Below are 23,649 nucleotides of genomic sequence, written 5' to 3' on the forward strand. Positions count from 1 at the left end.
TTAATGTATATTGAAGAAATTTGTGTGGGAGTCAAACATTTCTTAATCTCAGGAAAAAAAACAAACACTTTATGCTGCCATAAAATCTGCGAGAGGCTGCTGTTCAAACAGATACTTCATAATGAGATTCAGAGAAGCTTAAACAACAGTAAACTCCTCAAGAGAATTTCATTTCTGTGGATGTTACCCTAAACATGTTAGCTCAGCATTACTAATGCATTTTGTTCTACTCCAGAAAACCCTAAAAGTTAGTGATAGAAAACAGCAATTTTACAATACATGAAATTTCCTGCAGCTGGAGTCTGATCCGCCTTTCATGGGCGGTGAAGTAATAATTTCCTGATTTTGTTTAAGTGGTCACTAACCTGCCAACAAAGCATTTTTCTTCCCTCTCATGGACGTCTCCTACTTCTCATCTACTTTTCTCCTTTCTCTCTTCAAGTACCTTAAAAGAGCAGCATCCTGCCGAGCTTTACAGCCTTACATTATGCCTGGTGGTACGCTGTGGCACAAGGGTCCTTCAACTCCCACCAAAGAGCCTTCACGTTCTATACTGAATTCCTTCACGAGGTCATCTTCTGCAGAGGCAGGTATCTCAATCACATCTTACACTCTGTGGTTGGTCTGAGATACGTGGAGTAAGGCTATAGATGAGAAATAGCATGAAAGAATGTCACTAGAGCATTGTGTAAGGAAAAGGGGGGGGGAAAAGTGTAGGTAAGGTAATATGTTGGCATGTGGAAGAGAAAAAGGACGTGGGAACAGGTAAGTGGAAGAACAAAAGGGATCAGGAAGTAGGCTGAGGAAAATATTGAGAGTTGGGAACAAGATGAGCTGTTGATGCTTTGCCATTTTCATAACATTAGGGTTAGGAACAAAATAAATTCCATCTTGATAGTCTTTTAGTACCTTTTGTAGCTGTGTTTTTTTTTTCTTTGCTTGGTTTTGCCTCTTTCCTTAGATGACATGCAATTACATATGGGTATAGTTTGGAAAGGGACTGGTTAGTCTCATGAATTTGAATGTTGGGGAGCTAATTTGGCTTGGAAATTGTGATCATATGGTAGCTATAGAACAGTCCATTGTCTGCACTATTTATCTATCAAGGTTGTGCAGCTTGATTCCAGGTAGCCTCAGATTTGTTTGCAGACGGATTAAGGAAGGAAGTGTTCCCATAATTTTCTAAATAAAGATAAAAATTAAAAAAAAAAAAAAAACAAACTAACATTTTTTCCCATGTGTGAGGCTAATTAAATTTCATAACAAGTATTTGAAGAAAGTATGTTGTAATTCCATGTCAGTTACAAACAGAAAATTTAACTGTAATATTTAATCCATCACGTTTTATCATCTCTCCTACTGTTTTAGTAGCTATATTTGGATAATTCCTGCTGTAGAGAATTCAGTCCTAGTGACTAATCAAGTCCACAACTGCTTTGGGAAGATAGCCAACAAAAATGCCTATATAAAGAGTTGCTTTGCAGTTGCTAATCTCGTGCTGTTAAGCAAAGGGATGTAATCATATTTGCCTTGCACAGAATGATTACATTCCAGAACATGTTGACCCAGATTTCTACTAACCTGCAAAGATTTTTAAGCTGGAAAGTTAGAAAGCCTGTTACTTATGCTTTCCCTAGTTAGCATCTACTTTAATCATTCATTTTTTTGGTAACTTACTGTTAACAGCATTATTCATGTTGTAACGGTTACTGATTGCTTAATGGTTATTGCTGTAGACTACAGTGGATCCGTTACAGATGCTGGAACTATAAATTAAATGAAGCTGTTGCTCAAATGGACACACGCTGCTTTAAGAATGATTTTCCCTGGGCTAATGTCCATAGGACAGAACGCAGTCTGACAATTTTTATAAGTCTTGAAGGGGTAAAAGTTGCTGGCATCTTTAAGACAGTGGTAAAAGCACAAAGTGAACCAGTTTAGCATTCAGACTGATTTCATACTAATGCTAATTAGTGCACTGCATTGTGCTTGGCTTGCAGCAGCAGCAGTTCTTTTCTGGTGCCTTGGCTGTGTGACAGTATTGGTATTGTGTCTAGACTTCATGCATAACCTCACTAATATGTAGCTGAAATAAATTAAAAATTATAGTCGGGTTTGGTTATTTTCATTTACAGGCATGTCTTTTTTAACATCTGGTTGCTGAGATTTTTCTTGTTAGTACAGATAAATGTCTATTAAAAACTTATGTACATGACACTTTAGTTATGCAAAACAATATTGATGATACAGCGGTTTTTAAATATGTATCTGCTCTGAAGATCTTGCGCTTCTCTCTCTTGCACAGACTTGAACGTTTGTAGGCCTAGTCTTACATAATTGATCTCATCACCAACCAGTTTCAATTAGAAGACCAGACCTTGAACCAAAGACCAAGACGGTAACTCACAACGATGACAACAAAACAAAGTACAGCATGTGGAATCTGACAAATAACATCCATATTCTTTAAAAAATAAATAAATAAAAATGCCAGAAACAAATGAATGGGTAACAGATTTCATCTGTTTCATAATACATGTCAGTGGTGTGTTAGGAACCTCACATATCAATCTGTTGGCTTGATAATGAGATTGTCAAGAAAAGCCATGAAGAAGGGAAATAGTTCAAGCTAAGCTATCCACTTTAGCATAAAATTAGAGCTATCCTCCTCTGTACAAATACAAAAAGGGCAGAGATTGCTATCAGATGAGCCCTCTGGGTGGTCTCTGGCTACCAGTTAGATGGAGGACTCCTGCTGTTATTTCCACTTTAATCTTTCTGCCTTCAGGGAAGGCATGAGGAGTGCTTGCCACTAACTAAATGGCCAATTAAAAACAAATCTCAACACATGTACACCCGTAGTATGGGTGATCAGAAGGAGGAGAAGAACAGAATACCTGTCTGCAATTAATCTGTTTCTTTTATCTGAACTTTTCCTGAAACACCTGCTAGCCTTTTAAGGGTAGTTAGAAAGTAGTTGGGGAGGCTGAGGATGAGCCCACACTGCATGGCCTAATTTTCCCATGTTCAACAGGATCATCTATGAAATCTTAAACTGGCACCCTGTGCAGATTATGAGTAAATGCTAGCATTTCTACCAATAGTAGCATTTGCTGATATAAAAAAATACTTCAGAAAAGAGATGACAGCTCTTACTAGAGGATGCAGAAAGTTAGCTTAGGTTCTCTGAAGTCAGAAACTGGTAGCTCTGAGCTAAACTTCAGTAAATGGTGTCTTTATCAAACAGCTTGACTTTGCTTTCAAAATACCCTTTTATTGTTGTATATAATTAGAGTACATGATTTGTTTTGATTTATTCATCACTAAGTGGCAACTAAACATCAAAATACCATCAGTAATCCAGGAGCTTATAATCAGTCATAATAAACTTGTGTCATTTTACAGTTTTTCTCAAGTTCTGTTTCTCTTGACTTCTGCAGGTGTATCTGCAAAACATGATGTAGAGAAAATCAAATTGAAACACAAGTGAGATGTAACATTTCAAGATGTTCTAAATCAACCCTTCTTTTGAGCAAATCTCATTATCTTTTAGTACTTGACCTGCAAAAATCTGCTGAAGGAATTATGTTCATTGATTCCAGGTATGTAACAATTTGTCTATGTACCTATGCAGATTAATTACAAATTGCTTCAATGTACTAGTTGGCATAGCTGGCCAAAATATACTATCACATAAATAATCTTTGCATGCTGGAGTGAGCATACAATGGAAGAAGAGACGTATGAAGCAGAAAAGTATGAAGAAGTTTATACAATAAAAACTTCATTCTATGTATTTATTTCATAGAATCATAGAATATCCCAAGCTGGAAGGGACCCATAAGGATCATCAAGTCCAACTCCTGGCACCGTACAGGTCTACCCAAAATTTTAGACCATGTGACTAAGTGCACAGTCCAGTCGCTTTTAAAATTCAGACAGGCTTTTTTTAGATAATCAAGTAGGTAGCATACCACTGCTTGATTTGATAGACCTTGCCTGAGTAGCTCCAAGTAAAACTGCAACCGGCAATATTCATAGAATTATCAAGCCTTACTAACATTATTTGACAGGGAGTAATTGAAAATATTTTCAACTTCAATTGAAAGTAATTTCATCTACATTTAGATATTCTCATTTCTTTTTCTGCTTTGAGTGCTATATGTTAAATAACTAAAAGTAATGGAGCTTTCATTCTCCATTCCTTTTTAAATTCAGCTTTACCGGGGGGGGGGCAGAAACGCTTTTCAGTGACCTGCACTTGAGAGAACACATCCCAAGGACAAGTTAAAAAGCAGGATACTAAAAATATTTATGGTGCGTTATGGTAATGTCTAGAAGTTGCTGGGCACACCTGGGGACAGTCATGTGCAAGCATACAACAAAAAGTTCCTGTTCCAGAGAACTTACTGTTCAAGTGCTTGATCTTAGTCCTAGACTACATGACACTGAATGTCAGCTTTGTCTAGACAGCTTCGCTTTCTTTTAAGGTGGGAATCATAAAGATGCCTTTCTAAAAACATGGTTTAAGTTCTTTCTGTAATGTAACTGTCAAGAGTTACAAGCGATCTCCAGAGCAACTGCTATGCAATTACTGTGGTGAACTTCACAGATATATTTCTAATATATATTGTGACTCAGTACCTTCTGTAAGCTGGATTCATCTGGGAGTACTGAATACCAAATGTGAGGCTGTGTAACTATGTCATTCCAGTTGATCTTGCAGCTGTTTTTGCTATGCGAACAATGAACAGAAGGTATTTGTTGGATTTGTGGCAATACTAACCAGCCTGGGAAACTCAGATGGAAAGCTATTGACTAAAAATATTTCTCACTGTATTATTGACATTAACCACACATCCTTAAGTATTATAATGTATTAAATTCAAGATTATTTTCAATGAAACAATATAGATCTTGTTTTGACATCTTCAGAAAAAGTGATTACAGTGCTGGGTGTTGGATGGACTTCAGCAGGAGTAGCATTCACAACAACGATGGGAAGTATTTACTGTGAAAACTGTGCATGTAATTTGTGTCTTTGTGCTTTGTTGTCATGTGTTTAGGCATTTCAGGAGGAAAAAAAAGGGGGGTCCCCAAATGAACTAGAGCAAAAATTAACAAAACAAACAACAAAAAAAAGGGCACTTCATGGCAGTTGGTGAATTGGTCTGTCCTCGGTGATACCTGCTTGATGAGCAGTTTTCTGTCAGCTGTGCACCTGAGCCTCCACATGAATACAAATAGCTGTATTTAATCTGGTTCGAATAAACCATTTAAAGAGCAGACTTTAAGGTGAAATCTAGGTGAATTATTAATGTTATCTGAAATGCAAATTGAGCATCTCACAATTTTGCAGAGTGATTATAGAGAAGGGTATGAGGGTACTATCTTCTGACAGATTATAGTGCTGGTAGGTACTAAAACCAACACTACTATACTTACACTGGAGTATGTAGAATTAATTAAAATTTTGCACTGAAATGTCAGTACTTTGAACTAGCTTTGGACTTACGTTCTGTGTTATGAGTTAAGCGTTATGTGTTAGGAGTTCAGAGTGCTATTAAACTGAAGCAAAATAATATTTTTTAATCGTGTTCTGTGGTTATTACCCATGTGACCTGATCTCATTACTGGATTTAGTTGAATCTCCTTTTTGTCTTGCTAGAAAAATATAGTTAGTCCAAATATTTATATTTTAGGTTTAAAAATGCCTGTGGAAATCAAACATGAAAATATTTCCATGTTTAAAGATGCTTGTTGAAATAATGCATTTATTAAAAACTAAGACTTTATCTACGATATTGATACTATTATGCACCATAGTTTACAGATTTTTTTAAAAAAAAAAAAAAAAAAAAAAGACCACAAATCTAATGTTAAGGGGTACAAAATAAAGATTTAATCGGTATTTCTCATTAAAACCACTTTACTATACTTGTCAGGGCTGGACAATTCGAGAAATATTTGGATGACTGAAGGACGAACTGCTATCCGCCCTTAGGATGACGTTATTAGCCCAGTAAAATACGTCATTTTTTTTTATTATTTAATTTTTTTTTGTACGGTTCCCGAGGCCGCGCCCCGACGCCGCCTCATGGCGGCGCTGCCCCGCGGCCTCCCGCCCCTTCCTGCGCATCACTTCCCGCCCGGCGCACAAAATGGCGGCCGGCGCGGCGGGCGGGGCGGCCAATGGGATGGCCGGGGGGGGGCTGCGGGGGCGGGGCTCGCGGCGTGCGCGGCTCGCGGCGTTCGCTGAGGTGAGGGGCGGAGGGGAGGGGGGGCGCTGAGGGAGGCGGTGGTGGAGGGGCGCTGATGGAGGGGAGCTCCTGGGGCTGGGCTGCCTCTTGCCTCAGCCCGAGCTGCCCTCCAGCTGTGTGACAGTGCTGCTGTCCGTGCTGCTGGGCTCCTGTGAATAAAAGCACGCGTGTCCGTGTTGGTGCTCGGGGGGGCAGTCAGCGCCCGCGCTGTTTGGGGGGCTCCAAGCGTCCTGAGGGGGGCTCTGACCCGGGGCTGCGCCCTGACCGCTAATTTTTCTTATTTGAGGGGGAAGAAACTTGTTTTCTGTTCTTGAAGAGCAAAAGTGTACTTAAACTACTGTCAAAGATGTAATGCTTGTGCCCTTAAATAATAATTTGTATAACCAACGGGTATTTTGGAATACATTGTGCTACAGAACTTAACTTCTTCCTGTGGAATATCGGGAGTGGAGTTGTTAATGTTGTGTCGTGACTATCATGGTTATAACATTATCATCCCAAATTCACTTTCCCTACAAACTTACTTTCAGAAGGATCCAGAAACGTGAGATTTCTGCCAGGCAGAGAAGGACCTGGGAGTGATGGTGGACAGTCGGCTGAATATGAGCCAGCAGTGTGCTCAGGTGGCCAAGAAGGCCAACGGCATCCTGGCTTGTATTAGGAACAGTGTGACCAGCAGGGCTAGGGAGGTGATCGTCCCCCTGTACTCGGCTCTGGTGAGGCCGCACCTCGAGTACCGTGTTCAGTTTTGGGCCCCTTGATTCAAAGATCGAAGCCGTAATTCCTTTAAGTGGTATATTCTTTATTGCAGCGCTGGATGCACGGGGGATCTCTCCACCTATCGTGCATACCTAAAGCGGAAAGCAGTCTTGAATTTATACAATCAATCTATCAATATTCTACAAGCACCTATACATATGCATTACCTATCCCCGCCTTCCCTCGCTTCTTATGCTAATTAGCCTTTTGGCACCTTGCGCCTGCGTAGAGCCTTCCAAGAATTGTGGGCAGGGGTCTTTGGGACGTGGGCAGGGGTCTTTGGGAGGAAGACCCCGAGTCTTCCTCACAGTGTACTTTTCACCTTTGGTCAGGAATTTGCTGAATTGGCAGGTTTCTTAATTGCAAGAGCTGGTTGTTGCTAATTCTTCCGTTTGTTGTATCTTTATAATGAATTCCAATGTCCAGTTTTGAGATTTATAGTCCTTACGTTTGTTTCTCTGTCCGTCTGCCGCTTCCTTATCATGAGTTCCAGTGTCTTGTTTCGAGATATACAGTCCATGTCTGGGGATTGTCCTTGCCTCCCCAATGCCTCCCCAATACCTCCTTAATCACCCTCGCTACAAGAAGGACATCGAGGTGCTTGAGCGGGTGCAGAGAAGGGCGACGAAGCTGGTGAGGGGCCTGGAGAACAAGTCCTATGAGGAGCGGCTGAGGGAGCTGGGCTTGTTCAGCCTGGAGAAGAGGAGGCTCAGGGGCGACCTTATCGCTCTCTATGGGTACCTCAAGGGAGGCTGTAGCGAGGTGGGGGTTGGCCTGTTCTCCCACGTGCCTGGTGACAGGACGAGGGAAAATGGGCTTAAGTTGAGCCAGGGGAGTTTTAGGTTAGATGTTAGGAAGAACTTCTTCACTGAAAGGGTTGTGAGGCACTGGAACAGGCTGCCCAGGGAAGTGGTGGAGTCACCATCCCTGGAAGTCTTCAAAAGACGTTTAGATGTAGAGCTTAGGGAAATGGTTTAGTGGGGACTGTTAGCGTTAGGTCCGAGGTTGGACTCGATGATCTTGAGGTCTCTTCCAACCTAGAAATTCTGTGATTCTTTGAGATCTTCTCTTAGTATGCCACGTCTTGGGTCTGTAAGAAGTTTATTCTAGCAACTAAGCCCTGTTTTTGCCTTTTATTCCATAATATTTCAAATGAATTTCCTTTTTGACAGTAATCATCAGATACAGAGAAATGTGGGCACAAAGCAGCTCTTGTAGGATAACTGGTCATCAACAGTGACCAAAAAGATTTCTGTAGTATCCCGGCGATTGCTTTCTATGTGCTGATTTTACAGAATACTTATTTAAAGCTTACACGTAGGCTTCTGTTTATTGAAAAATTAGAAAACAGAGTAGTTTCATACATTTTCCTCCAAATACCTTTTTATGGGGGCTGGGAGCAGTCCTGTAGGGAAGGTAGACCTGGTCTCCTTAGTATGCTCTACGTGTGTGTAGGCAGTGATGTGGGGCCTGGTCAGTAGCTTTTTAAATGCCCTGAATAAGGTGACTTTTATTTTTTTTCTTCTGAATGAGTCTTGGGAACAAAGGTCCTTTTGCTGGGCAACCCCAAGATCTGGTCTGTACCGACTGTGTGGGAGGGAGGTCTGTGAAATGACTGCTGGCATTATGTGCTGGTAGCAATTCCCAGCTGGGCTCTGCAGCCTTGGCATGCTTTTACTGTAACTGTACAAACAACGAGATTTCTGAGCTTTTCTGAAAAAAGCAAAGCTGAAGGAAATCACTGCTGCCATGCTGATGGGAAGTTGCCAGTGCAGGATTCTAGGGCTCCATCCTAACTGGTGGACGAAAGACATCTGTGTGGGTCAGCATCTCCCGTGTGATGACAGCTCTGTTAGAGGGCTTCACACAGCCATAAAGTGTTGAGGCTTGTGAATCTGAGACTTGTTCTGCCCAGGTTTTGGACATGGGTGTGTTTTGTGATTTGCAAGCTTTTTAGGCTTGAGCTGGACAATGAAGGATGTAAGACAAGCAGGAAAAGTGTATTGCCTGTAGGCATGTGGGGTTAAGAAGTTCAGCCTTAGATGTGACTTTGCCTCTTCAGATTTTAGCCTGACCCACTATGAACGTCTCCCTTAGTGCAGCAACATGAGAAGGGGAAGGAACTGTCTCTTTTCCTTTAACACAAGCTTACCTAGATCATGCTGCTGTATTATCCTCGCTTACTTCCTCCTGTTACCTTTTCCTTCCCTTTTCCTCCTGAAGCTGCAGGAAGGCACAGCTGAGCTGCAGCCCTGCGCACCTCCAAACCAAGCAGTGTTCTTGCTGGTTCAGCGCTGGCTGAAGGGTACTTTGCTGACCGGTGGGTTGCTGCATTCAGCATGTAAAGGTGAACATTGTCAGTGCAGTCTGCAAAAGAAGCTCAGAGCATTTCGTTTTGGGTTAAATAGGTCCGAAGGTAACCGTGATATATGGATGTGACCAACTCTAGAGTGTTGTATTAGCTTCTAAATCAAATGGGAGGAAGGAAGATTATGAAATGGTGTGTAGAAGATTGTTGCTTTGTTAGATTTAAACTGGAAGAGAAGGATGCCTGACGCTGAGATCTTATCTCTAATTCAAATGTCAGTAATTTGGTTGAAATGCTTCTATTCTATCTTAGCTGATATTTTGCTGAGAGTTTTGACTAAAAATGTTTTGGTGAGAACAAAACAAAAAATGGGGGGCAGACAGCTCACTGGAAAAATAAACCAATCTATAACACTGGCTCAAATTGCTGGACAAGTACTGAGTAGTTTCGTTAGGCTATTCTGAGCATCCCAGCTTTAGAATGTGTTTTCTATGCCCTTTCTAGGTCGTAGGGGATATGCAAGCATTTTCAACATTCAAAATATTTTGTAAGTAGTGGAAGGAAGCAAATACAGCTATGCAGCTGTCTATTTTGACAAGTTCACATTAATATTTTCTTAAAAACTCATCAATCAGACAAATTTGGGTTATTTCATTATGCCAGATGTTCAAGTCCAGAAGGACTATTGCATGATCCAGTCTGATCACCTTTGCAAGACAAACTGTACTGCAGCTTATATCCATTACAGCCTTTGCATAAATTTATGTTCCATTTTGAGGTGAACTTAATGTTTAGTTTCAGACTAAAAGTTGCAACAGATGAAGGAAAGAAAATATTTTCAAACCTATTAGTCCATATTGGTTTTGTAATTTTGAGTAATTATTTGTAATTTGTGACTTCTTGCTTTGTCAGACTTCACTTTGCTTACTATTTTTTCATTCTCTAGTTTTTCAGCTGTTCTGGTAAATGAGAACCCACTGCAGAATGAAAACTAAGGGATTCCGGAAATCCTTTTCCTGATAAAGCAGCTGAAGCTGTGAAAAAGCAGAGGTGCACTAAAATACTCAATTCTTACACTAAATTAAACTAACTGATTCAAAAAGCTTTAAAATTACTTTTTTTTTTTTTTTTTTTTTTGCTATATTGTGTTTGTGTGTAACACCGATTCAGTTTGAAAATGTTGAATGTCTCCTTTTTGCACTTCCATTTTGCTTTAGGATAGAGGAATGTGTGTATGGTCAGTACCTGTAGCCACTAATGACATTTTTTCAGCAGAATCTTATCTTTGTTCTTGAGCTATCAGCAACTTTCCACTTGCTTCTTTCTGCAGCTGGACATAACTGTTGTGATCTCTTTTTCCCTCATGCCTGTTATTCCTAGGCAAAACTTTCCTGTTGCTTAGCTTCCCATTAAAAGTAAGATGTAAAAGTGCTGTCTGGTTGGTAAGCAGAACTAACAAGCCAACAGTAAAATGAAATTGGCAGATGGCTTGCTAGCTGCGGTTACGCTGGCAGTACCTGGAATGGGAAGCTCAGATGCTGAAGATTTTTCAATAATTTGAGGATCTTTTAGTAATAAGCTTGTACTTACGTTTGTTGCTGTGGGAATGATTGAGAACTGGAGTTAAGTGCTGTTATTCCCTTGTGCAATCAGAAGGACAAGCAGATGGCTGGGAGAGCAGGAATTCCTGTTCAGAAACATCCAAACATTGCTCTTTTACAAGCAGACCTGACTTACTCAAGCTTTTTGAACAATTTGTGGGGGATTTCTTGAGGTAAGTGAATTTGATTTTAGCTTATTTTAGTTTAGTTTAGTTCTCAGTAAATTTAAGGAGGTAAATGACCTGATTATGAACGAAGAAATGGATTTAAGAAAAAATGCCTTTAAGTGCTTTAATATCTCAGGTAAATATTACCACACTATGGTATGTTTATCAAATATTTTTGCTTCAGGAGTGTTTGTGGGACCCAGGCGTGAGCCTCTCAGACTGAGAGGGGCATGGTTCTTCCTCCTGTCATAATAGAAAATTTAGTGATGGGTGTTTCTGGACTTCATGCTTCTGGGATGCTTAAAGAACAAATACACATGTAAAAGTCACTCAGTGTGTGCTGCTTTGTGTGTTTTTTAGAAATACCAGATCTGGATCAGGGTTGTTGTGCAGGAGTGTAACTGTGATCCATGTGTGTTCCCTACACCTCAGGGCATTCTGTGGTTCTCTGAAGTCTGGAAGACCGAGAGCTCTGAATTGATTTCACAAAATGAGACTTCTGAACAGCCTGCAACTCAGCCTGATTTGGGAAAGGAAAAGTTGCAGCGCAGTTGAATTTGAGGTGGTGTTCTTCTCGGGTTTTTCAGGCTCCGTAGCTATATATGAAAGCTGTGATTTTTATTTTTTTTGATTAATGTTCTGATCTGAGGTTCTTTGGTTTTTAAAAGGGAGAAAAAAGTTGGGAACCAAGTCCTGTGGCTTGTAGTACTTCAGACTTACTTCCTATGTCTTACACTGTACATTTAGTTTTTATTTCTTTTTAATGTCACTCTGTCAAGGAGGTGATCAGCTTATCGTAAACAGATTTAAAGGAGTGGAGGAACACATAGAAGTAACAAGAAGAGCAAGAGCTCTCTGGTGGAACTGCGTGGTCCAGAGCCGAGCTGCGGGCGCTGAGTGATGGAGCTGGCTGACTGCTGGTCATGGGTGACATCCAGCGGGCTGAGTGCGAAATAACACATCCTGCACGCCCTGGGAGCCCCAGCTCCGTGGGGTTGGCTGCGTGTGGCTGTTTGGGGGCACGCTCAAGCCCTTGGGCTCCCCTACCAACAATTTCAAGGGTTTGTGGAGGGAAACCCATCGCCAGCTGGGAGTTGGGTGCTGGCCGTGTGCCTGCCTGCCCTCTTGGTGCGGGTTTAGTGCCGCTTCCGAACTGCCCATGAGCAACTGTTGCTGGCTGGCAGGAGGTTTGGTGTCCTCCAGAAAGAACTGATGAGCCTGCTTATCTCGCAGCTGCTTGCCTTTCAGTCGGCTTTCCTGTTTGTGCAGGGACGGTTGTAGGTGCCAGGCTGACGAGGCTCTGAAGTAGATAAAGCCAGCCAGACTTTTTTGCCCCCGCTGTTTCGGTTGGAAACTCTTGACAGTTAAACTTGATTATAATTTCTGCTCTAATTTTTATTTATGGTCAGTTTATAGTCTTAAATTGCTGTGCCAGTATTGTTCTTCAGCAGTTCCCCTCCCTACCCAGCACTTACTCCTTTGATGTATGGGGAGATAGTAATTGTGTGCCCTCTCAGTCTCTGTCTCTGCCAAACTATACAAGGCAAAGTATCCCAGCTACGTCTTGTAAAACAAACAGTCCATTCCCTGGATCATCTAATCTGTCCTCTTCTGCTCTTGATTACAGTTTAGTTATCAAGAGATTGGCTTCAGTAATGAGTCCTGCTGGCAGCCTGCCGTGACCCTGCAAAATTTGGAGTGACCAAAGCGTTGAGAACAAGTAGGGCTTGAGAGCGGGGTTATTAAAATGCACGAAACTTTTGACTTGCCTTTTTGACCTTGTCTTGTTTTAGAGCAACATATTCCACTGAAGATGTTGGAAAGGTCTCTGTGGATCTCTGGAAAGTAAAAATTTCCTTCGTTGGTTGTAAAAAGCATGTAGTTTCTGTTTGGATTTGCCAGCACACTTGGTGCTTCAGCATCTTTGATATGGAGACTGGAAGGTAAATTCTCTTCAGTATCATAGAGTCAACATAGCTCCAAGACTTTCTATTTCAGCCTCCTCCATCCTGCTGTTGTCACTTAGATGGCCTCTTTTTCCTTTTGTCTGCCACAAAGCATTGAAAATTGAGCTTAGAGCATGGTAATGGTTCACCAGAGCCTGCCAGCTGTCGGGCTCTGCACAAAGGGCATGTTTTGGAAACTGATAGCCCGTGAGCTGCCACAGGCATGCAAAGATCTCCGCTTTCTCCTGTTTGATACTGGAGAGGCTCTGACAAATCACCTCGGTGTGGTGCTGTTCTGGATTAGCTGAAAGCTGTGGGATGTGGTTGGGGAGGATGCCTGAGGGAGCTGCACGTTCCTGGGGAAGCAGACGAGGAAAACAAGGAGATGCCATTTCCCCTGCTTAGGCTCTGCAGTTTGGGCTTGCACAATGCACCTAGAACCAGGCACAACGGTGCTGGCAGCGTGGTATCAGACTGTCTTGCATGTGACAATGTAGGGGCCACGTCTGTACCTGCAGGGGAATATTTCTGATCAGCTCACCGGCAGCATCCTTAGTGAAGGTGTGAGCGGTAGTAGCTGATTTGAGCTTGTTTTTTATTTTTAAGAAAAGTATCCTGAAAGCATAATAGCCTCGTGTTTTGACGCATGTGTGTACTTAAGCTAAATTGCTGTTGTGAAAGAACTTCTAAAATATCCTGGTAAATAAAGCGTTTTATCTTGTTATAGGTATTTTGGCACCAACGTGTGGTAGCAAGAGCTATTTTTCCTGCTGTAGCGAAGTTTCTTTATATCCTTTTATTCTGGTTGCTGCTAAATTTAGGCTGAAATTTCCCAGGCTTCCTGTGGTGTAGAAACAAATTCCTTGGAAGAATTTCAGCAGAATTTACTAATCCCTGGGAAGGCTCTTCTCATTTCCAGTTTCTCATACGAGGCAAGTGGCAGTACCTAATTCAAGGGAAATAAATGCTCTTATTTCCGAGCCGCTGAATTATTCATGCAGCAGCACAAGTAATTTTTTCTCTCCGCCTTTCCCTGTAGGGTGGATCTTTGGGGTTGCCCGCTCGTGTGGTGGTTTTGTTTGGTTTAAAATGGCACTGAAGGCTGTCGCTCCTGGAGTCCTGTGCTGTGATCCCAGACTTGAAAGGGCATCGAAGAACTTCTCAACTGGGGAATTGGAGAGTGCATCGCAGCATTCTTGTGACTTCTGCTTTTTGTCTGGTAGCACAGACGTTCAGAACAAGGCTTTTCTTTGAAAGTCTGCTGCTGGCTGCACTTACTAAGGCTTCTGTACCTGGCTATTATGAAGTAGGCAAATACCATCTTCATTTCACTGATTAAGAAAGGAAAGAGTGAATGTTGTGGCTTGCTGGGAACTCCTCAGTAAGTTGCTCTTCTAGGATTGGGACTGGAAAGTGTTTGAAGGCCAAAGTCTTGTCCAAATCCAGCCTTCCACTCAGGTACATGGCATCATTCCTGCCTTCCTTCCCTGTGAGATGGCCGTCTTGGCGCATAGCTCTGGTGCCAAGTCACACACCTTGCTGTGTCTTCTACCAAAAGCAAACTGTGTTAGTGAGAAGGCAGGTGAGAAATAGTTCGGAGGAAGCTGTGGGCCTTCTCTTAGCTGATAACAGTTGTGTTGTGGAAGTGTGAGCGGAGACAAACGTGACGCTGCACCCAGCAGCACATCGCACCCCATGAGTCTGCTTTGCAGCAGCGCTGCTGGCTCTGTGCAGAGGGATGAGTTCCCTCTCCCCTGTCCTGTGCTGGTGGCCACGAGAAGTCAGGTCGCTTGGTGTCTGCAGTGGGACGTGCTCACAGGAGAGAGGAAATGACTTCTCCACGGTTGCTGTGCTTTGAGAGAAGCACAGATGCAGAAGGCTGAGACTGGGATTCCCTTCGAGGTTTGCAGCAGCCGGGTGACGAGCCGTGGTGGTGTTACAGACAGGCACCGGGACGTGAAGGTGCTGTGCTGTGAGGCTGGGAGCTGCCAGGCGTGCCCTGGGGCTGCGAGCGCTGCTGTTAGCACAGCGCTGGGACCGTGCAGGCTGCGGGAGCTGCTGGGTGCACATCGCCTGCCCTGCGGTCTGCCCGCGGCGCTAGCTGGCACCCCGCGTCCCTCCCTGGGTCAGGGGTTGTTAGAGAAAGGGTCAGCGGCACAGAACCAGCTGCGATTCCCTGCTGGGCAGTTTCTCTTGCTTTAGAGGGTGATGTGGATGCTTCACCACAGGTGCTGTCTGCGTGCTGGGCTAGAGGGCACTTCGGGTGCTGATTGTGCCTGGGAGAAGGAAGGAGCTGTGGGCACGAGCCTACCTTGGATGTTTGCTCTGGTCCAAAGACGAGGGCCCAGCACTAGGATGGCTTTCCTGGCAGCTCTTTCCTGTCTCCTGGCATCCAGCTGAGGCTGTGAGTGTGCGATTCACATTTAGATCTGCTTTTGCAGGGAGTTCGTAAATACGGTATTCTTTCCAAAAATAAAGCAAGGAGAATAAATATCATTTACAAGATAAATGCCCTGGTAACGGTATCCCTGTTTGTCATTTAACCTGTCCTTGGGCATGTTTGGGTCTGCCGTCCTAAAATAGGATTGCTTCCGCTGCAGCACCTCTCAGCTTGGTCTGGGAGTAGCCAAGAGAGTAAAAGAGCGTCTCCTATCCTCCTGTTACTCCTTCTCCTTTTGCTGGACCACCTCAGCGTGTGGATGCAGTTACAGCCTCTGCCTGGGGAGGTCACTTCTGAGAAACCTCCCTCCTTGATCAGATCCAGCTGCTCGAGCGTGGTGGCAGAGCTCTCACTTTGCTGCCCCTCTGTTAGCAGGTCTGTGTCACCAGCATGGGAGCAGAACAGAGAAGATAAAAAATGCAAGACCCTCAAATTCCTTTGAAACAAGGGTTGACACTTGTTCTGGAGTAAGTAGCTAAGTTGTCTGGGCATCAGATTTTAATAATTCTAATTTAAATTCGAAGCCAAAATGAATAATTTGAGCATTTTTACAATTTGTACAGTATTTTCTGGCTTTAATTATTTATTTACACATTTTTTGTGCATCCAGTGGATATTGGGTTGTTCTACACTTAAGTTTTCTTTTGGTTCGTGAACTTTTATCATTAAGCTTTCAGTCACTGAAGTTTAAATACTGACGCATTGTACTTTGAACCTGAGGGCATGCCTCAATTTTTAAATCTTCACCTGCCTCCCCCATATCTTTGTAGTGGTGGATACGAAATCAGGATAGGTCTTACTATTGTGAATGCAAAATCTTCCACCAACAAACTTATTCAAAAGTTTTGTTTCAAAGGAGATATTCAACCTGTGGATTTTGATTTCTGCTTTTAAAATCAAGCTTAGTCAAATCCAAAAGCTGTTCTCTCTGTGAATGTCTGGTATAATTGAAAAAGAGGCCTTGTTCCTGGATGCCACGACTGTTTGTACCCTCCAAAGATGAGTACCCAAATACTGCAGTTTCCTTTTCTGTTGTTGCTGATTCTTAAAGCCTAAAGCAGCAAGGTCCTGTGACGTTTTCCCTTTGCTCTTTGCTCATTCTGATTCATATTTTTCCTCTCAGCAGTACTGGTGTTTAAGGCCATGTCCTTGGTTCTCTGTCCCAGCTACAGATTCCATTCCTGAACAGGATTGTAGCCCTGAAGTCTGTGCTGGAGGGAAGGCAGGATGAAATTGAGTTCATGGGATGCAGAAAGTTCATTAGCTCTGTTGTTTTTTGTTCTTTTCATAGACTTGGGCAGTCATTTGTATCTTTTTGCTACTTTCTGTTCCCTTGATGTAATATTTTTCTCTGTGCTACAAATGCAAAACGGATGAGGTTTTTTTTTTTTTTTTTTCTTGCTGTGCTTTATTTGGAACCTGCGTGTAGCTGATCTGAAAGGATGAAATAATTCTGGCAGTTTACGTCTTGTCTCTGCACTTTAGCACGGCCTCTTGTGCATCTTAGTCCCTTCCTGCCTGGTGGGCTGAGTGCTGTTCTCTTTGCCTTAGCAAAGGCTTTATGGGAACGCTGGAAAAACACCTTATCTTGCTGCTTTGGTAAAAATAACAAAATCAGCCCCGGGAGCTTGTATCCTGCAGAAATTATGCATGCCTGATGGGGTTTGTGCGCTTCCCCTCAGTGCTTAGATCGTTTGGCTGATCCATCTTCTGCTGTGAAGTGGTGCCAGCGAGGAGAGGTCTCCGAAGACGTTTTGCATTAGTGAAGTGCAGCGTGCTAATGCGTCTCCTCCACCGACGCTGTGCTTTGCATTTTAAAACAAACCCGCAAAGCACACGTAGCCTCGCCTGCGTGAATTGCTCCCACCGTCCAGGGCTTCAGGTTTAATCCTCGTTTGTTCTTGAACTTTCAATAATCATAAAAATAAAGGGAGGGCCTCTTAGCATTGTTTATAGTAGGAAAGAGCGGTGCAAGATTTCATCTACTGTTCAAATCCCTTGCTATTTTTGGTATTTGACCTCTGCGGAGAAGATTGCCAAACCTACAGGTTGTTTTCATTTTTATTACGCGCGTCTCTTCTCTCACAAGTTACTCTCGTGTATTGGCTCAATCTTTGAGGCAAAGTTCCATTCCTTCCACGTTTCCCATGGTGGTTTTCAGAGGTAATTTTATGTTCCTATATGCTGTTGAGCTAATGTTCCCTTTCAGAATTGAGACCTATGCAATTTCACAGCATCTCATGTGCAAAACTAAAAGGAGAAGGAAAATTGCTTATGAATTCTGATTTATTTTTTCAAAAGCTTTCTGGATTATAAAGGACTCGGGAGCCTGTTGGCTTGAGTTTAAACTGCGATGTTTGGAGTGGTACACAGAGAGCCCAGCACTACGTGCCCAGACAAAATGAGAGGTTTAGTTAAAGGGTGGATTTGCCTCATTCGGGGTGCAGGTGAGGGATGCAGCAGCAGTTCGGGATGAGGAGCGGCACCACTGCGGGTGGCGGTGGGCATTGGTTTTGGGAGCAGGTGACTGGCAATAGCCAGATGCTGCAGCCAGCGCATGTACTTGTGTAAATGCACGTGGTATTTATTGCTTTTCCTGGCACGTTGACAGCACTGCGTTTTGTCTGTGGTAAGACTATACTCAGTAGGTCCAGACCATGGGCCTCTGTGAGTTGGAATAAAGGAGGAATCTGAACTTAAATCGACTGCCTCATGCCCACAGCACCGGCCCAAACCTCTTCTTTTCCGAAGGCCTCTCTGCCTTTTCTGCTGAGACAGGAGCGGCGCAGCCTCTGAGCCCTGCAGCTTGCCAAATTGATCCCTGTGATGGCAGTTGTGCCGTGTCCAAACCGTGCCATGCTGTGAAGAGGCTGCTCAGTGACTGACCCAAACCAGGTGCCTGGGTTGTCGAAGTCGGACTGCGCGAGGCTAAACCACCGTGCTTGTGCTCCCCTTCTGCGGCGCAGAGCAGTGTGTGCTTTGCAAGTGGCAGCACTCCAACGCGTCGTTATCTCCTATTGTGTTTGGAAGACCATTGTTTCCTATTTGTCTCATAAATTTAACGGAGATCCTATTCCTGCCATTTAAACTTTCCCATCAAAATACAACAGCGACTTCCCCTCCTGCAGAGGAAGGGCTGGCAGCTACACCCTGAAGTTTGAGCATGAGTTGTTTATATAACCTTCAATCACAATTTCATAGTAGTCTGAAGACTTTCTTGCTCAGGCAGACATTTTACTGAGTTTTTAGCAAAAACCTGGCTGCCATCAATGCGCTATTACGGCTTCTTAGTTGTTGCAGTGGAAATAGGATTGAGAACTGTACCCTCCAGCCTCCTGATGCAATATAAATTGCACATCTATCTGGAAAACATGAAGTGTTTGCTGGTACTTTAACCTAGCTGTACCTGCGTCATTTGGGAGTGAAAGCTTAGGAGCTATCTTGGGCTAATTTTATTTCCCAGCGAGTATTATTAAATCTGGATGAAACATGGTTCTGCAGTCTGGCCTTTCACAACTTCCGAGAACCTGCAGAATTCCCTCACCCTCCTCTGACGTCAAAGCCCTGACACGAGAGTTGCAGAAGCTGCTCCCTGAGTAATCTTCCTCTATCACAGCCGGTAATGCTGAACCACTTCAGCCTTCTTCCCAAATGGACAGCGTTTGTCAGGAATGTGTCTGAGCTTACTTGGCCTTCGGAGTATAAAAAAAACAGGTCTCAATATTTTGAGCTTGAAGCTTGGGTCGGTCTGGAAAAGTACCTTTTTCTAACGAAATTTACAGACCCCACCCCAAATTTTCTCTAAGTGTGGCAGTGCAGGATAGCTGGCTTATAAAAACAAAACAAAACAAACAAACAAAAAAAAACACCACGAACTCCTTTCTCCATGTTCAAGCACGTGCTTGAAACTGCATTTTGTTGGAAGCTGCTGTTGTGATTCTTCAGATTAAGTAAAAGCTGTCATTATTAATAATATTGTTAATCATAAAATATTCTAGATGTTTAAAATTTCAATTAATTTACATGGAATTTTAATAATTTTGTAACTTTCTTGCAATTCTGTCTCTTGACATCGTGTTATGATTTTCGAGTTACCTTAATTAGCCTGACAAAAATACTGTTACAGTGCTATGTGGTGATTTTTCAGAAAATGAAGTTCAACAAATCCAGATACAATTGGGCCTTAGCCTTTCATGTAGCTGAGCAAGTGGCGTTTGACAGCAGCCTGCTTTTGGTTCTGTTAAAAGCTTGTTCCATTTGAGGACAGACCCGGAAAAGTGGGTAAGAAGTAGGCTCCGTGGGTAGGTTGTACACGAGCTAATGCCAGAAAACATGTTGAAATTCTTGGAGGGGAAAGGAGTTTCCACAGGATGTCTGCATTTTATGGCAAAAATTACTCGTAGATGTGCTCTGAAAGGCAGCTTTGATGTAGGAGATTAACCTGGGACCTCGCTGTCGGGATATTACCCAGTTGAATAGCCTCGGCACATTATTTGTGACTTGGGAATTAAGCTTTTATGAGTGTGCCTACTTAAGCTGTTTTATAAGAATTTGCTCATTTGTCACACGGTGTGATGAGTATCTGTGGGCGCCTAACAGGAGCGGGGAAAGCAGAACCTTGAAACTATGAACAACAGGGTTAAATAAAAACAAAACAAACGCAGAATGCAGTTTTGTCATGGCAACTTTTCCTTCGTTGCTGGTCTCTCTTGGAACATTAAAATGATTTGCCAAAACCAAGGAATCGTGGCAACTTGCTCATTCTGTCCCTAAAAATCCAGCCTGAAGAATTAGGAGGAAAAATTGATAGGACAGCTGGAAAAGTTTGAGGATCTCTTCCCGCATTCTGGCCTGCCTGAGTTCTCTTTGGTTTCTAACTGGATGTTCTCAAAAAGAATCCATCTGTGTATGTGCTGGGCACTGGCCTGGTTCTTAAGGCAATAAGGAGATTTTTTGAATACTGCTTTACCCATATTTACATTAGCTGAAATACCTGTACAGCTGAGAACTTCAGAGTTGACCCCCTGAACTTACTGATTCTTTTTTTTTTAATGCAAAAGAGTAGTCTAATTGACCCTGTAATTTGGACAGGAATCATCCCTGTGGATGGTTATACCTCCTTTCCATACCTCAGCCATGTCTTTTTGTTGAAAAATGATCAAAGTTTGTGAACTCTTATGGGGTTCAGAACACAGGGTTTGAAAAAAACTGCTGTTTGTAGTGGTAAATACTGCATGTCAATTGAAACGTTTGAGGACTTTTTCTGACTCTGAATTGATGGAAGCCTTCCCCACAATTACAGAATTGAGTTTTCCTTTGTGCTGCAGCAAGGAGAACTTTTATTTTCCCAAGGACTCCTCATTCTTTGTGAGGGCTGAGAGAATATGTTTGAATGTTGCTTTTGCTTTGGAAAATTTTATACTTCTGTATATCACCAAAATACTGTCTGTTTGAGAAGAATTCAGTAATTCCAGATGAAGAACTGCCTCTGAAGGGAAGATTTTTCATATCCAGTTGCACTAAAAAAAAATAAATGAGGGTATGTGTTTTCTTTAGGAGTCTCAAGATGAGTGTGGGCTCTTAGGAGGTTTGATGCAAATGCCAAAGGCACTCAGTTCCTGCGAATTGTGGTGTTACCCTGCTGCCCGTGTAGGTGGCCCATGGTACACTTACTGGCGTTGGTGTGTGTCATTGGGCACCTGAACACTTGTACAATTTCCCTCATCTGGCCATTTCAGGCTGTAGTTCTTAATTTTGTCTTGTTCTCTGCCTATGCTTTGTGTGGCTCTCAGTGGAGAAGTTAACCCAGGAAGGCTCTGAAGTTGTCCTGGTGGAGCTGTCCGTGGGCTGTGCCTGCTACCAGACAGAATTGTTCTTCAGGTGCTGCTGATGCCTTTGCCTTTCCACTTGTGGAACATCGCTTTGCCACTTACTTCAGAAAAACAATAAAGCAAATGTAGCTAAATGACTCCTACAGCATTCACAAACAGACTGTGTAATCTTTGAAGGGGATTGTATGATGTAGTGCTTACAGTCAGGAGAGACTGAGCTCCTTTACTTGGGAAACCCTTGCAGGTTTTCTGTTTTCTGTTTCTGTAAATGAAGTTGTAGGCAGAATGTCAGGATAATCAGATTTGATTTCATACATTACTTCTTTGCAAGAAACTTTTTCATATATATATATATATATATATATATATATATATATATATATATATATATGTAAAAACCTCATATATCAGAATTTTATAATTAAAACTCGGATTTTATTTATTGCAGATTTCTGACACGGCCAGGAACAGCGTTTGAGATGTCTGCACTCGAGAAGATCGAGGAGCAGCTCGCCCGGCTGCGCATAGCGAAGCGTTCGGTGCTGAGGGAGGAGCCCGCCTACTTACTGGACATCGACGTTTCCCGCTCTGCCCCATCCGAGAGCAGTCGCTGCGTGGCAGTTTCGTGTTCCAACCAGTCCATTAGGCTGTATAACAGGGAAACATTAAACTTCCTGCGGGAGTACAGTAGTCGTCCTGGGATGCTTAATGGAGTCAGGTTTGCGCACACGTGTGACAGCCTGGTGTTCTCTGCGTGCAGCGATGGCACAATAAAATGTTGGGATATTCGTTTAGCAGCTCAGAAGGCCGTGCAGATATTTAGTGGCTATCCTTCCAACGTCTTTATCAGTTTTGATATCAATTGCAATGATCTCATAATTTGTGCTGGAACAGAAAAGGTTGAAAAGGATACGTTTCTGGTGTTTTGGGATGCAAGAGGCAACACAGACTGTGCCGGCACGACTAGAGAACCCTTGGGAGTCTATTCTGAAAGTCACAATGATGATGTCACCAAAATCTGTTTTCATCCTGTCAAACCCAGTTGGGTAGTTTCCGGGTCAACCGATGGCTTGGTTAATGTGTTTGACATCGACAAGGACAACGAAGATGATGCTTTGATATCAACTTGCAATTCAGATTCATCGATAAGTTTTATTGGCTGGTCCGGGAAGGGTTACGAGCAGATCTACTGCATGACACACGATGAGGGATTTTGTTGGTGGGACCTTGCTCAGTTAGATACTGAAGAGCCCATAACTCTGCTGCGCATTCAGGACGCCAGAGACACGGTCTGTATTGAGAACGACAGCTTGAATTACCTGGTGGGTGGTGCGTACCACGAAAAGGCAGACAGACTCTTTCTTATTGGAGGAACATCAACAGGAAAAATTCACCTACTGAGCTGCGGTGCTGATGGGCTGAGCCTGGTGGGCACCCTCGGTGGAGGACACTCGGCCACCGTTCGCTCTTTCTGCTGGAACCTGGCAGATGAGTCACTGCTGACGGGCGGAGAGGATGCTCAGCTGCTGCTCTGGAGGCCCGGAGCTGTGGAAAAGTCCCTCGCAAAGAAAGAGACTCTGAAGATCGCTTCCTCTGTGCAGAAGAGAGTCAGGGTTCACAACAGCTCCTTCAAGAGCAGGAAAAAGTGAAATTCTGAAAATAGGAGCCTGCTCCGTGGAGTTCTTCCATTTGCTCAGTCTCCTGGGCAATACGTGGCCGTTGCTTTATTCGGAGGTGCTCTGTGGAAAGAACCATGCTGCTTGAATTCTGCTTGGGAATGTACATCCGTCATCAGATGAATGCCTTTTTTTTTAAAAAAAGTTCCTAATATTAATCTGAAAAGAGTAAATGTTTGCTCTTTAGTTCTTGAACAATAGATCTTAAATCATTTTATATAAAAAGATTTTTTTATGGTTGTTTAATGTCTCAGCCAACATATTTAATGTGTAATATAGGCCTGTGGCTTGCATAATTTGTTACTTTCCCAGTGAAATTCCCTGGCATGTTTTAAAAGCTTTTGTATCTCAAGCTGTGTTTTTCTTCCTTTACAGAGAACTTAATGAAATTGCTCAACATATTAAAAGATTTTATGTCACTTCTGAATGCTGGAGGGAATTACTTCTTGATGAAACAGAAAATAAGTCCTGTTCTTGCATTGTCATGTTACTGGTTTGTAGCAGGCTCATAAAGCAGCACTTGACAGAGCCATCTTTTTCATAGCAAAGGTACAAATGTATTAAACTAAACAGGAATGTGCTGTTCCATACAGCTAATTCTTTCAAGTGTATGAGAAGTGTTAAACTGGCATTATTTAGGGTGTGTTTCCTGCATGAAAAC

At 42.8% G+C, this 23,649-nt stretch overlaps 1 protein-coding gene across 9 annotated transcripts; it reads left to right on the forward strand.

The window, feature by feature from the left end:
- The first annotated feature begins 3,461 nt into the window (after nt 1–3,461).
- Nucleotides 3,462–23,415, forward strand: WDR89 (WD repeat domain 89). 9 transcript variants are annotated; one of them, XM_084521716.1, is made up of 8 exons: nt 8,092–9,435; nt 10,274–10,377; nt 11,280–11,414; nt 11,528–11,657; nt 11,875–12,041; nt 12,723–12,815; nt 12,889–13,038; nt 21,761–23,415. In XM_084521716.1, the coding sequence occupies exons 7-8, from the start codon at nt 13,025–13,027 to the stop codon at nt 22,959–22,961; spliced, it is 1,215 nt and encodes a 404-aa protein (XP_084377842.1). In that variant the 5' UTR covers nt 8,092–9,435; nt 10,274–10,377; nt 11,280–11,414; nt 11,528–11,657; nt 11,875–12,041; nt 12,723–12,815; nt 12,889–13,024; the 3' UTR covers nt 22,962–23,415. The 9 variants fall into 9 exon arrangements, with proteins under 9 accessions (XP_084377839.1, XP_084377846.1, XP_084377844.1 ...); XM_084521718.1 differs by adding exons at nt 13,769–13,973; nt 14,081–15,003 and having other exon boundaries at nt 8,091–9,435; nt 11,528–13,038; XM_084521717.1 differs by adding exons at nt 13,769–13,973; nt 14,081–14,347 and having other exon boundaries at nt 8,091–9,435; nt 11,528–13,038.
- The last annotated feature ends 234 nt before the right edge of the window (nt 23,416–23,649 follow it).

This window comes from Aythya ferina (assembly GCF_964211825.1).
Source record: "Aythya ferina genome assembly, chromosome: 5".
Classification (NCBI taxonomy): domain Eukaryota; kingdom Metazoa; phylum Chordata; class Aves; order Anseriformes; family Anatidae; genus Aythya; species Aythya ferina.